Below are 13,899 nucleotides of genomic sequence, written 5' to 3'. Positions count from 1 at the left end.
GTGCTTGTGCTAGTTTTAGTTAAACAGGTGTATGATTGGATATGGTGCTATCATTTGTAGGCCATTAACTCTAGAAATTATACACAAACAACACCTGTCTCAACGGTTATTCTTGTTTTGTCACATAGGTAGTTTTTTGCTGGTTTTACAACTAGTGAGATACGGAGAGGCCAATTTACGTGGTTCCTCACCCCAAGTTTTTTTTTTTTTTTTTTTTAAAGATATTTCTTTGTATTTTACACCAGTGAAATAAAAGGCATACGCACAACTCTCTGAGTGATTTGATGCTAAATATAGGATGAATTCATATGAGAGAGAGGAATGTCTTAAAAAATGTCTTGTATGTGTCAAACAGGCTTTTCTGCTCACAGTTGGCACCAGCAGAAAGAGTAACTGCTAATGAGTCTGGATACCTTCTGGTTTTTCCACATTGTTCCTAGTGGCATCTGAAAGAATGAAGTCAGGCCACTCCCCTTACCTCACTGGTGTCTCTGTGGCTGTGTGTCTATGTGTGTGTGTTTGCATGCATGCCTTTAGGCCAGTGGGGCGGGGGCCAGGCCTCTCAGGTGTCCTTTTAGTTCCTGAGTCATCTGCCAATCACAATGAACCTTTCCTTCCTCCTTGTTGCTGCCATTCAGCAGATCTTTTCCTCCTTTCCCTGCCTTTACTTGCTGTTCAGGGTGAAAAAAACGACGCAGGGAGACGTAACCACGAGTTTGGTCTAGTCAATATGGACAGGAAGCATGATGAAGAAGGTAAGGGAAGATGGTCCAGACTTGGGCTTGTAACCTACACTTAAAGGCTGCCAGGTGGATATGAGACTTGTTTGCTATACACAGCTCTGAGGCTTACTTGCAGGCTTCTCTGTGTCTGCGTGTTGAGTGGCTGTTTCTGTGAGTGCACAGCGATATAAAGCCGGTATAACACAGTGGTTTGCTTTTCTCTCCACAGGACTTAAGAACTCACAAGCTGGCTGATCATATGATGTCGCTTTAAAGAACCCAGAGGGGGTAAGTCACGCTTCACATTTGAAAATATTCCTCCTATAATGAGATTGGTTTTACTTTTATTTCTCTGAATACTAGTGTTATTATTAAGCCATTTCAAAACTTTTACTTCATTCAACGTGCCTGTGTTCCCTTTTTTCCCTCTAGTATCTTTTTTTCCGTTACCATTTATACTTCTCCTTTAATTTGTGTTAACCATCCCCCTAGCATGTAATTTTGGTGAGTATATTCCCATGCAATCTAAGCAACTTCTCGTGACCACACTCAGCTCAGTCAGAATATGTCTAAATGTTTTGGCTGAAGTCACCAAGTTTTATTCTTGTTCTCTCTTTTATTGTGTCTGAGGAATGTTTCCGCAAAGCTTCACAGCCGTCTGGCTTTCACTGGTAAAGTTTTTATCATCAACAATGCTACCGCATATAATCTGGTGCAAAACTGTTGCTGTATGAAACAAAAGTCTATCAAGGAGAGATTGAAATCAGGACAGCGCCATCGATGTTCAATGTGTGAGGGCTGCACGTTACTTTTTAATTTTTATACCGTGCATTTTTATTACCGTCTGGAGAAATTAAAAGAAAAAGAAAAGCAACAATTTAAGCATTTTGTTTTCAAACACAATCTGACTCATTTAGAGTTTTCTCTCTTTGTTGCCTCCCATAATGTAGCGCTTGCTGCACGCTGACAGGAACTGAGAAGTGAGCACCCACACAGGAAATGTGGTCTATCCCGGATGCTGGTTATCTGACGTGAATAAAATAATGAAGATAGACAGAAACTTTTCAATAAAAAGGCATTTTCCAGAGAGAGAGTGGCATAGATGCGGGTGACATTAAAGTAGTTGAATAATACTGATTATTATTTCCTCCCAAAGTGCAAAGGCAGGTGGTATTTTGGCCTCTGTGTTGACAGGAGAGACATCTATGACACTCTTTTGTTTGTGTCGATAACAAGCATTGTAATTAAAGCAGAGATTAAAGCTTTATCCACAAGCCAGGTTCGCAGTGCGATTTGGCGATAAAACGATAAACGCAGAATGCAGACAGTTAAACTGCTCACCAGAAGCAACCCCTCAGCCCCTCCCTAGGCCTCGATTCTCTATCCTCACCATGTACACCTCTGACTCTCTCTTGCTTGGCTGATTTTCTGTGGTCAGGAAGTACAAGCGTGCTTCTGTGACATTTTACTTAAAGCCTGTTGCACTGCATAACTGCAAACACACGCCAAGAGTTTGAGATCCTTGCCAAATGAACATGATGGGATAAAAATAAAATTACAGACAAAACTGGATTATGTTGCCATACAAGTGGTGAGTGCAGTTTAACTATAATGATAATCTGTATTTGAATGGCGGCAGTTTCTTTACAACTAAATATAGCAGAGTTTTATGAATGGCTTTTTTGTCTGTCAGCTAATCATCTCCCCCCGGGGGTGTTTCTCCATTTTCTTTTTAATGCGAGATTCAAAGAGCTTTAAAACGTGGTAGTAGTTTGATCTTTTGTATTTTTTTCCTTTTTTTAAAATTGTTACAGATCTGTGAAAGGCAGCACCCGGAAGGGGGCTCACCTTAAAAAGTTCCTGTCTGTCATTCGGCCAACGAGGACATTTTGTAGCCATACATCTGCAGATTTTACACCTCTCACCACAACGCACAAATACACTGATAACTACTGAGAGGCGCTTATGGAGGAGGACAGCTTGTGCACCTCTCAGACAGTTGCTACAGATTCAGTGCTTCAGCAAGAATCAAGTAACTGTATAGATCATCAGTCCATCAATGGGGAAGAGGAGGCAGCAGCATTGTCGGATCAGGCCAATCTCAGCCCTAAGAAGGGCTGTGATGCCTCTGAGGAGGCGGAACAGTGGGGCCAAATGATGTGGCCAGTGTGTCATGTCAACTGTACCAGCCCCCCACTTTCCTTTGCTACAGTTCAATGGGACATGCCCGATCCCGCTGCAGAGCAGCCTCTGCTCATGACTGACAGCAGCTCAGCCAATGAGCTGGACTTTGAGGATGTCAGCGCTGTGACGAATGAAGGCAGCACTTCCCCATCACTTCACGAGTCTCAAGAGGATGTCAGTGCTGAGCTTTTCAAAGCGGAGAGCAGGGAGGAAGAAGCTGGCCTCGATCCACAGCCTCTGAATTCAGAACCTGAGTGGACAGGAAGTGACACTGAGGTAAGGTTTTTTTTATTTATTTATTTATTTTTAGATAGATAAATAAATAAAGATAGATAGATATAAAGAAGGTGTGTGAGGTTGTTAGGTTGTTTAGGATTTTCTTTTTCCTGAGTGAATGTTCACACATTTACCTACAGTTTCCTGTATCGTTAACCCTTTCTTTACTGAGCATAACTCAGCATCTCTGTCTTTGGGTTGCTGTGGCAGGTTGAGCAGAGTTAGGTGGATCGGGGTGGATGTAATGTTAGTCAGATGAGCCTCAGCATGTATCTTCCTGCTCGCAAACCCACGGGCAATCACAAGTTTTTCTCTCACAACTAATGTTCAGTGGCTCGTCTTGCAATTTTCAGCCATGTGATGCTGCAGATGTGCAAGAGCTGGAGACACGGTGGAAAGAAGACGAGCTGGTAGAGAGTAATAACGGTATGTATCACTCAGAGTTGTTGTTAAACATTCATGGCCTTGATGGCTTTCCTTTCAGTAATATTTTCTATAAGTTAACTGCATGCAGTCGTATTCACACGCTTCTAGTCCCATTGAGAGCAGAATCGGAAGAAGAGGAGGGTCGCTCAGTGACATCACATCCCGCTGAAACTGAGGAACTAATCGATACTGCTCTGGGAACTGGAAGCTTGGATGAATATGTGGACAGCTTTGTAGATTTAAAGCTAGAAGAGGAACAGAAAGACTCCCGTGTTCTGCTGACTGGGCAGGAGGAGTCAGGAGAGTCGGAGGAAAAGCGAACTTCAGCAAATGGTGACAAAACCGAGGAAGAGAACGAGCAGCGGGGCGAGGTAGAAGAAGGGCAGAGTGAGGCAAACGCATCCTGCAGTGAAGAAAGTGTCATTTGTCTGATGAATGTGTGAGTATCATGAGCTTGAAAAAGAGGAACAGGAAGCATGTGCTAACATTAAACCCACTGAGTGAAAAGTGTGAATAAATCATCTGTAAAACGCTGTTGATATTCTATACCGTCGCTTGATTCTGAAACCAAAAAGAACTCGGTATGTTTAACACCGAATGCATGACAGAACGTCGTTTAATCATTTCTGACACCAAGTCAGCAATGATTTTTCAAAAAAAGCTTTCTGGGTGAGGTCGACTTATTACAGTAACTAAATAAAACCAAGAAAAATCTTTAAGTCTACAAGATTGAAAACTTGACATTGTTCACAACATGTCAGTAAATTTAAAGGAGATTTGTTCTGCATTTAATGAAAAATGAAAATGAAAAATATGTTTGCAGAATGTCAGCTCAAATATAATTATCACATTATTTTTCTTAACAAGAGTGTGACTGGGTATTAGGTCCATGCTGAAAGAACCAGAGACTTAATTTTGCCACAACATCTTGAAAGTACTAGTAAATGTTGTCTCGTCTCCCGAGAGGAGGATGTTTTCATACCCATACAAAAATTTCTGCTTTCTGGCCAAAGTATTAAATTCTAGCTGACCTTTTGATAGTCAATTCTGCATTTTATTTAAATTCAGGTAACAAAATCTGCCACAATCATACTCTCAGCTACTCCTGTCTTCCTCAAAGGGGGGTCGACAAAGAAGGATCCACGCTAGCTTTTGACACCATGAGGCTGGGTTTGGGTCCCTTCCCAGTCCCAATTCTACATTGCTCGTTCAGAAAATTTAAGTTATTCTGACTGCTGTCCATTCACAAGAAACAATTTCTCCTAATTTAACCATGTAGTCTAAACTGTATGCAGATTTTCTACGGAAACGAGTTTGCATAATTTTTTGAAGAAATGTTAATTTAGATATTATGATGAGGGAGTTGCATAGCAACATAACAGCTCCTATGCAACATAACGATTGCTGTGCAACTGAGTGTGGTGGCGATATATTTTGATATATTTCCTGGTAATTTCTAATAATAGCTCAATACTGCTTTTAATAATAAATGCCACCACTGTTGAATTTTAGGTGATGAATATTAGAATAGTAGGTAGTTAAACTGTAAAAATAGAACAATGATGGCACTGACACCTATCAAATAGTGCTATCACAACTCCAAAAGACCCGAAGATTGTGGTTGGTATGTAATGGTATGTCTTTAACGCCTACATGCTGTTAGCTAAATATATTTATTTGACCGAAGACCTCCTACTCCTAATCCGGGTTTTTGTGATATAACATTTAATGGTTACTAATACACAGTTTCTCAGCTGCATTTTGATGTTTCTATGTTGCATTTAAATTATTTTGTCATCTAACACTAAACAAGTTGCGAGCATGATCGCTAAGAGCAGCTTTATTTAAAGTAGTGGTGTTGACAGAAGCCACACAGAGAAACAAGTCAGTAAATATCATGCAGAAGAGGTTGATTGACATCTCTGGCCCTTGCTAACTGCGTATCCTTCCATTGTGTCATGCAAGTTTTTTTTTTTTTTACTGTATAGTATTTTTTGCAATAACTGCACTGCATATTTCGTGCACACTTTTTAGGGAGGTACATCCAGAGCCCCTTCCAACTGATGACACTGGAGTGTCGACAGAGGCAGATAAGCTAGTGGATCTGCCACCCCCAGAGCTTTTGGAGGAAAGCCTGCAGTTCAGCGCTGAAGAGGACCAAGAGATACTGAACCAGTTACATGAAGATCTCACCAGTCGGACAGAAATGTGTGAAGATGTTGAACAGAACGTGGAGCCTGAACAGCCAGAAGCTGTGGACAATGACGAGGGAGTAGCGTTACAGGTTTTAGAAAATGCAGACAGGATAGAAAACAAACAAGAGCTGGTTGAAAAACTGGAGGATTTAAATTGTTTAGAGCAACAAGACTGTGTTCAAACAGCTTTGCAGGACACAGATGCTTCACTGCAGCTTGAGGTGCAGGACAGAGAGCCCGAGCAGCTCGAGGTGACTGAAAACCCAGAGCAGATACCAGTAGAGGGGTCACATGAAACCGAGGAAGACGCTGACCACTTAGAACCACCCCAGCATCTGGAAGAGTCACCAGAGATGGAACTGACAGACCAGGTAATCCAACCTGACGATGCAGAGCAGCCAGAGGAGTCTCCTCAGTTGGAGCAGGCTGTTTGTGTTGAAGCTGAAGACCCTGGAAAGGCAGGGCAGCAAGAAGAGACAGCGCCTTTCGAAGATGATAAGGAACCAGTAAATACAACCGAAACTCAGGAGGAGTTAAATCAGGAGGAAAAACAGGGTGAGACTTCAGATCTAACAGAAGATGTTAGGGGGACTGAGGATGGAGATTTAGAAACAGTAGTGGCAAACGGAAAGCAGCCCACGCCCCTGGAGACAGTGGTGCCTCTTATGAATGGAGGCGAGGTGGACAGAGAGAAGGCCCGCATCCTCGCTGAAAAGCTGTTCAAGTTGGACGAGATTCAACGTGGAGATGTGGTGAAGCACTTAGACAAAGAGTAAGAGTATATATTTTAATCGATTTGAATCATTTTAGTCTTTTGGTGGTGGCTCCACAGAAGAGCTCCAAGATCTGTATGTTTGCAAATGTGTGCTCAAACGCAACAGATTATATCTATGTTGAATTTTATTTTTGTGACACATTTACAGTTTCCAACTTGTGAAACGCTTTAAATTAACCATAACCAGGTTACTTAAATCCATGTTCAAATGCTAAAGAAATCCAGAAGTGGAGACTTCGACAAATCTTCACACCTTTTTAAATGCAAAAGCATCCATTGTTATTATGATTATATTATAATTTAAGCGTGCATACGTGTAGTAAATATCTCATAATTTTAATCTACTTTGAGTCCTATCTGTTTTTGTGCAGAATACTTTTAAAAATGTAAAAGAAAATTCTGAATTTTGGACTAAATACTAGGACATATGTTTGTGTCTATGCTAGCTACCACCTGTCACCACTGCCAGGTGACAGAAGTAGGCTATGACGCACATATTATATGCTTTTTTTAAGTCAGCATATGGGTTTCACATTTTTTCAGATGTATATATAAATGAAAAAAAAAGTAAAAAAATGTTACTAATCATCTAGTTTTCTGCCAAAGGCGGTGGGCCACTGCTATATATTGTATATTTTTAATTATTTCATTTATGATCTTAAATCATCATAATTTGCCCAAAAGAAACAACTTTGCGTTGTTTCGAAGGTGCTGATTTACTCTCAGCACCTTAGGGTTAGGTGCTGAGAGCAGGCAAGAGCAGCCAGGGATCGCACACCAACCCTCTGAGTAGTAGATGACCTCCTCTACCTCCTCAGTTGCAGCCACCCCAAACATATGAAACCTTAAGACCTAAAAGGCCCGCCTGAATTAAAACTCACTCTGCCCTCAAATTGAAAAAGTTCTGTATTTCCACCTGTTGAGACCTTTAAATAACAGCCTCATAACATTGAGTCACTGAAGCTGTTGCGGAGTGGGGTTGGGTAAGGAGGTTTGGGTGTGTTAATGCTTTGCCGTTGTATTGAAGAAGTCAGTATTTTTTCGTAACACCACATCCTTCCCCATGAAATAAAATTACAGATGAATGTGGCAGATAAATAAAGCGGTGACAGTGCTGACGTAGTTTATTTATTCTTCTTCTCTCTTTTATTTATTCATCAATTGGTTTTATTTAGTAACGACTTCAGCCGCGCTGTCGGAGAGGAATACCTGAAATTCTTTGACTTCACCGGCCAAACTCTGGATCACTCCCTGAGGTAATAAAACAAACAGAAGCTTGGATTGCCTCCACCGACATCTCCTTTTAAAACGGAGAGGTTCAGAGAGCGTCTCCTAGTCATTTTCTTTCTTTCTTAGGTCTTTTCTCAAAGTGGTGGTGCTGATAGGAGAGACGCAGGAGAGAGAGCGCGTGCTGCAGCATTTCTCCTGCCGCTTCCATCAGTGCAACCCTGACTCCTTTTCCTCCTCAGGTGAGCCTGTTGTGTCGTGCTGCGAGATACAGAGATAGGAACTTACATTTAACAGATTCTTGTGTCAACATCACTTTTCTGTTTTTTTAATGTCCTCAGGGGCTGTGTTGGCTCTGACATGTGCCCTGATGCTTCTCAACACTGACTTGCATGGACAGGTAGCAGACATTTGTGGCATTTAGAGCAATCATTGTAAACTTTGTGCTGTAATCAAACATGTGTTGTGTGTGTTGACAGCATGTAGGAAAATCCATGTCGTCTTCTAAGTTTGTGTCAAACCTGGATGGAATGAATGATGGAGTGAACTTCAACAAGGATCTCTTGAAAGTAATACTTTCCTAGATTTTCAGTTTTTCCTTTGGAGAGCTCCTTGAGAAAAGTTCAGTCCTGATTGATGAAGCTTTTTCTCTCTTTGCAGAGTCTTTACAACTCCATAAAGAACGAGCCGCTGGAATGGGCTGTGTAAGTAAAGTGGTTGTGCGTTAGTCCTCCTCGATTTTAATGCGTGATCTCACTCGCATATTCTTCCATTTTATGTCAAAGTGATGAGGATGAGCTGAAGAAAGTGGTGAATGAAGATCCGGGCGACAATCCACGGCTGCGTTCAAAGGTTAACCCCTTCCTGGACGTTCCTCATGACAAAAAGGCTGCCGTCGTCAAAAACGGGTTTCTCCAGAGAAAGCTACACGCTGACATCGATGGCAAACGCAGTGAGTGCGACACAGATACACATCTGAGATTCATGCTGCAGCATTAGATAGATAGATTAGCTGCTCATGCCACGAAGCTCCCAGTGCACTGTTTCTGTGCACCAGAGGAGGTTTGGAGCTCTGCAGTTATTATGTCAACAGAGCGTTGCTGACTTTTGCTCACAAAGCGCCTCAGCACACTGTGACTTCACGTGGTCTTCCACTTTGTGGCTAAGTTGCTGTGATGCCTAAATGCTTCCACTTTGCAATAATTCCACTTCCACAACTAGTCATGAAATATCTGTGAGTTAAGGACTTCCTAACAAAGTATTCCTTCCTCAGGATGTTTTCCATGTTTTAGAACACAGAGATTTCCCAGTTTTTTGATAAATAAGATATGTTTTATCCCATCTGGTCTGAAACTGAAACTGTAGATTTTAAACAATAAAAGTGAAACTGAAAAGACTAAATCTGCTCTGGAAACCAACAAAATCTTAAATTAATTTGAAAATAAACTAAAAATAATCCCTAAACTTTACTCTTTACTTGCCTCAAACATATAACGCTCTTAAAAAAATGGAAATAAATGTATAGATGTGCGCATGAGTACAGTTATTTTGAATTATCAAGAATATTTTGTAAACGTTTGACGTTTTATCGTTCCAGTCTGTGCCCCAAAGTTACTGCTTAACCTCGTGAGGCAGAACTCTTACCTGTAACACCTCAAACTGAGAATGAAGCAGATGGTACAGTGGTGTAACGAGATTTTACAGTCACTGGCCACTTTATTAAGTACACAGGTTCAGCTGCTCGGTAACACAAAGGTCTAACCATCCAGTCGCATAGCAAAAACTCATATGAATAAGATCACACAATGAAGTTCAAAACAAACATTAGAATGAAATGAGATGAGGTTGGTTGTTCGTGACAGACGGGATCATCTCATATTTCAGAAACTGCTGACCTTCTGGGATTTTCCCCACACAACCACCTCTAGGGTTTACAGTAAATGGGCCGAAAAAAGGAGACTGTGCAGTAAGCAGCAGTTGATGCCAGAGGTCAGATGTATTGATGCAGCAGCTGAGTGATGCTGTCATGTCAGCGTAAAGCGTAATCTCTGAGGAACGTTTCCAGCAAATTGTTGAATCTGTGCCATGAAGCCTTAAAGCAAGTCTGAAAGCAAAAGCAAAGTGAAACTAATAAACTTCCCACGAGGGTTTATTTAACTAAACTGTGATTTAGTGATGCAGTCAGATATTGTTTTGAACGCTTAGCTGTAAAAGGCTAAGCGTTCAAAACAACGCTTAGCCTTCCCTGCCGGGCGTTCGGCACGGACACTTGAATTTATAAATGCAAGAAGTTGAGAATGAGGCGATGTAGAATTTGAAATTGACACCACAGGTGCATCTACTAAAAATCCCGAAAAACAGTTTTGAATCTCAGTGACCTTGAACAAGATTTTCAGAATGTTCTGAAAATCTTGTGAATGCGATAATTCGAGAAGGAAATCAGCTATGATTTTGAGATTTATACCATATGTGCATCTGAAGGCTGAGGGCTAACGCTGGCAGCCGCCAGTATTTTTTTGCAGGAGGAGGTTTGGCGACTTTTAAAGAAGTTAACGTCTCCTTTGCATGAGTTTTGTTACTAACCGTTGGATGTTTCTGTGTGGTAGCACCATGGGGAAAGAGAAGCTGGAAGACTTTTGATGGAGTGCTTAAAGGAATGGTCCTTTACTTACAGAAGGTCAGTAACTCCATTCCTGCTTTGTTAATAGTGTAACAGAGTCTATTATACAGAATATAGCATAATTTCCTGTGTTTTGTGATTGTGCGTTTCTTCATGTTCCTTCTTATGTGTTAGAACGATTATCGAAGGGATCAGCACATTATAGAGGAGGTGGTGAGCGTGCATCACTCTCTGGCTGAACCAGCAGCCGATTACACCAAGAAGCCACACGTCTTCCGTTTGCAGACGGCCGACTGGAGGGTTTTTCTCTTTCAGGCCTCGTAAGTCGCAGCACGTCCAAGCCGAGCATACATATGTGGGTTTGTGCCAAAGAGTCCAACGGCCGGTGTCAGAACAGCCATTTGTTTTTCTTGTCAGGTCCAAAGCGGAGATGAATTCGTGGATCAGCCGCATCAACTTAGTCTCGGCTCGTCACTCGTCGCCTCCGTTCCCCGCTGCCGTCGGCTCCCAGAGGAAGTTCCGCAGACCGATCCTCCCCGCATCGCAGTCTGCTGAGACTCTGGTACACACACACCGAGCTGTCCACTCAGACAAACCACCACTTTGTGTTTGTGTTTTGCTGTGGACATGCTTCATTAACCTTCACGTGACTGAACTTTTTGCTCACTAGAAGTGACAGAGTAGGCCTGTTATATTTTAATTTGTTTTTAATGGCTCTATTTGTGCTTCCTTTAGTCTAGAATAATGTTCTAATGTATTTACTTACGGTTTTCAATCATCTTGAGACAAAAAGGAGTTAAAAATAGCAAATTAGGTTTATTTAGATAACCCTTGTCTTTTACTTCTCATAAAACAAGTGTTCCTTCGTTCGATAATATTAGAAAAATGTACATTTTAATGTATTTTGGTGTCTCCCACAGCCAGCATAAACATAAACGCTACAGTGATATCATTTCTTTGTTTCTTAAGTCCTGTTTTGAAGATTAGCCTTTTCTGCAATCTTGGTTTCAAAAAAAACGGATAACACGAGGAGGAGCTGGTTAGACTGGGAATCCACTGACTCAGTTGTCAGCAAATAAACATACCACAGATAATCCTCCATTTTGAAATATAGTATACAAAATAAACCTCTTTTTTTTTGTCATTATGAGCTGAAATTAGAGAGAATTAGACTCATCAGGAAAGAGTTTGACCTCCAGATAGAATGCAGGTTTTAGGCCAGTCCACATGGGCTTTATTTTTTCCAACCTGGGAGCTACGTCCATGTTTTACACAAGCGATGTGTAACTCGTTTTACATCGCCCACTTTGACCTTAAGTGGGGCAGACCAGTGAAAATCCCCTTTTCAGTGTAAAGAAGTTTAACTACACATTGAATCCCCCAGATATTGTCATAGGAGAAAAAAGAAGTGCAGTTACAAAAATGCTGCTGTAGTAAATGGATGAAAGCTGTCAGCATGACTCTTTGGGCTTAAATTATAAGAAATAGATGTGTAAAATTACAGAAAAAGGTTCTAGCGAATATGTCGCGATGCATGCTCAATCATCCGGGTCAGGAAATCTGTTCTAGGAACTAATTCATTTGTGACTTCACTAAATGTTTGTTTTGTTTGACATTTTATCAACAGGACAAGTTGTAAAATCTATGAAAATACAGTACAGTACAGTACAGAAGTCTATGCCCTCCTTATAATTTTCCACTGGGCCAGGTTGGCCCCCCAGCCCTATGTTTGACACCCCTACTGTCTGTGGTGGCTGTAAATATTGAAACCATTAGAGGCATTTTATACATTTTGTATTTCAGTAGACGCATAGTGTGTCCAGCTATAGTGTGTCCGATAGTGCTTCCCTGCTGTTGTTTCTGTTGGTTCCTCACCAGTGTTTGCGTCACATATATTTACATGAAGCCTCTCATGTGTTCCCTGTGCAGGAGCATCAGCTTCAGTCTCATGCAAAAATGCTGGAGTCCTTCAAGGTGGACCTCGAAAACCAGCAGCAAAGCACGCTGGACAGCAAAAAGGCCAAAGCCCGGGATATGGAGGAGCACCTGCAGTACCTGCAGCATGAGGTGAGATGGACCCAGGATTTTATATCCATATATGATTATTAATTGAGCCACTCATCAGCCTGTGTCCCACAGATATGTCGCTATGAGACCTACATTCGGGTGCTGGAGGGGTGGAAGAGCGTGAAAAAGACAGGCGACGGCGAGTTAAACGCACCAGACCTGAACTCGTTTGATAAAGCTGTATGCGCTGACTCTCTGGGAGAGGAAGATGATGTGGAAGGCATGCTTAAAAAGTCCCACTCAAGCCCTTCTCTGGAATTGGAGGTGGCGCCTGCAACGGTGGTCAAAGTCAGACGAAACATCTCTGAGAGACGGACGTATCGCAAGCCCATCATTCCTCGATGGAACAAAGAGGTCTGAAAGCTGCTTCGCTCACAGATCACACGACCAGTTTATATCCTTTGAAAGTTTAGATTCATGCACGCCCGAGGTGCGCTGACGTTACTCTTTTTTTAGTTTGTGGAAGCACCGAGCAGAGAACAAAGAAACACCCAAGTCTCATCTAAAAACTGCCTTATTGATCTTGTGCACTTTTCAATAAAGGTAAACCTCAGGTAATCCATAACCTTCAAACTCCCTCAGGACCGAGGGAAGACCCTGACCTAATTTTTTGAGTGACTTAAATTCCTGGACCTAATTTATTTAGTATTGTTTTAATTTTTGAATTTGAATTTTTGTTTTTCGGTACTCAGAATGGCACAGATGTTTTTCACCGTGCTTTGCACCACAAGAGGGTACTGTAGCACAGGATATTGCGCTGTGATATCGCCCTGCCGTCCTGTCTGTTGTGAAGTGGTTTTTCTAAAGAATCCTCATTGCACTTTTGTTTTTCTATATCATATGTATGAAATGTTTATTTTCTCTCTCTGTTACATGTTTTGTTCAAATGAAAGGTTCCTTTTCCACAATAAAATATAACTTACATGTATTATTCAGTATTCTGGAGACACTTTTGGTTTCAGCTCCTGTTATTTATCATCACTTTTTAGCACATTTTCAAGACAACCTTGTTTTTATAGACACAAATGCCCTCACTGATATTAGAATATCTGCCATAAAGCTCACAGATACTTGTGTGGCACTTGTTTTCACAGCAAAATGAATCTGAATCGATTTTTGGACTGTAATTTATTTGTTTTGTGCCATCTTACATATCTTATAATTGTATTTTTTTGAACCGTTAAAGACTAAAAGTTTAATTGATTTTATTAGTAACCCCTAATACGGTTAAACGTGTGTGTTTGTTGGTTGGATTTCTGGCCAGTGTACTCTGTTAGTTTGACCACAAAATGCACACTGCATCTTAGCTCCTCTATTTTTGTTTTTAACTACAAAACTTGGTCATAATGGACTCATCAGCCATGTTATTGGGCACACATTGTCAGTACCTCGTTGGATCCAGATTCC

At 41.3% G+C, this 13,899-nt stretch overlaps 1 protein-coding gene across 3 annotated transcripts; it reads left to right on the top strand.

Moving 5' to 3' along the window:
- Window positions 1-631: 631 nt before the first annotated feature.
- On the top strand, window positions 632-13,430 carry LOC146383812 (uncharacterized). 3 transcript variants are annotated; one of them, XM_084935275.1, is made up of 17 exons: window positions 632-755; window positions 952-1,010; window positions 2,537-3,182; window positions 3,536-3,608; window positions 3,732-4,047; window positions 5,643-6,575; window positions 7,754-7,834; window positions 7,935-8,047; window positions 8,147-8,205; window positions 8,285-8,374; window positions 8,466-8,509; window positions 8,591-8,757; window positions 10,412-10,482; window positions 10,600-10,745; window positions 10,843-10,987; window positions 12,355-12,492; window positions 12,565-13,430. In XM_084935275.1, the coding sequence occupies exons 3-17, from the start codon at window positions 2,688-2,690 to the stop codon at window positions 12,850-12,852; spliced, it is 3,159 nt and encodes a 1,052-aa protein (XP_084791401.1). In that variant the 5' UTR covers window positions 632-755; window positions 952-1,010; window positions 2,537-2,687; the 3' UTR covers window positions 12,853-13,430. The 3 variants fall into 3 exon arrangements, with proteins under 3 accessions (XP_084791401.1, XP_084791399.1, XP_084791400.1); XM_084935273.1 differs by having other exon boundaries at window positions 3,717-4,047; XM_084935274.1 differs by lacking the exons at window positions 632-755; window positions 952-1,010 and adding an exon at window positions 1,983-2,313 and having other exon boundaries at window positions 3,717-4,047.
- Window positions 13,431-13,899: the final 469 nt, after the last annotated feature.

Source organism: Perissodus microlepis, chromosome 7 (genome assembly GCF_051167445.1).
Source record: "Perissodus microlepis isolate ML-2025 ecotype Zambia chromosome 7, ASM5116744v1, whole genome shotgun sequence".
In the NCBI taxonomy this organism is placed as follows: Eukaryota; Metazoa; Chordata; class Actinopteri; order Cichliformes; family Cichlidae; genus Perissodus; species Perissodus microlepis.
The sequence above is the reverse complement of the archived record's forward strand: the minus strand, read 5'-3'. Positions and strand labels throughout refer to the sequence as shown.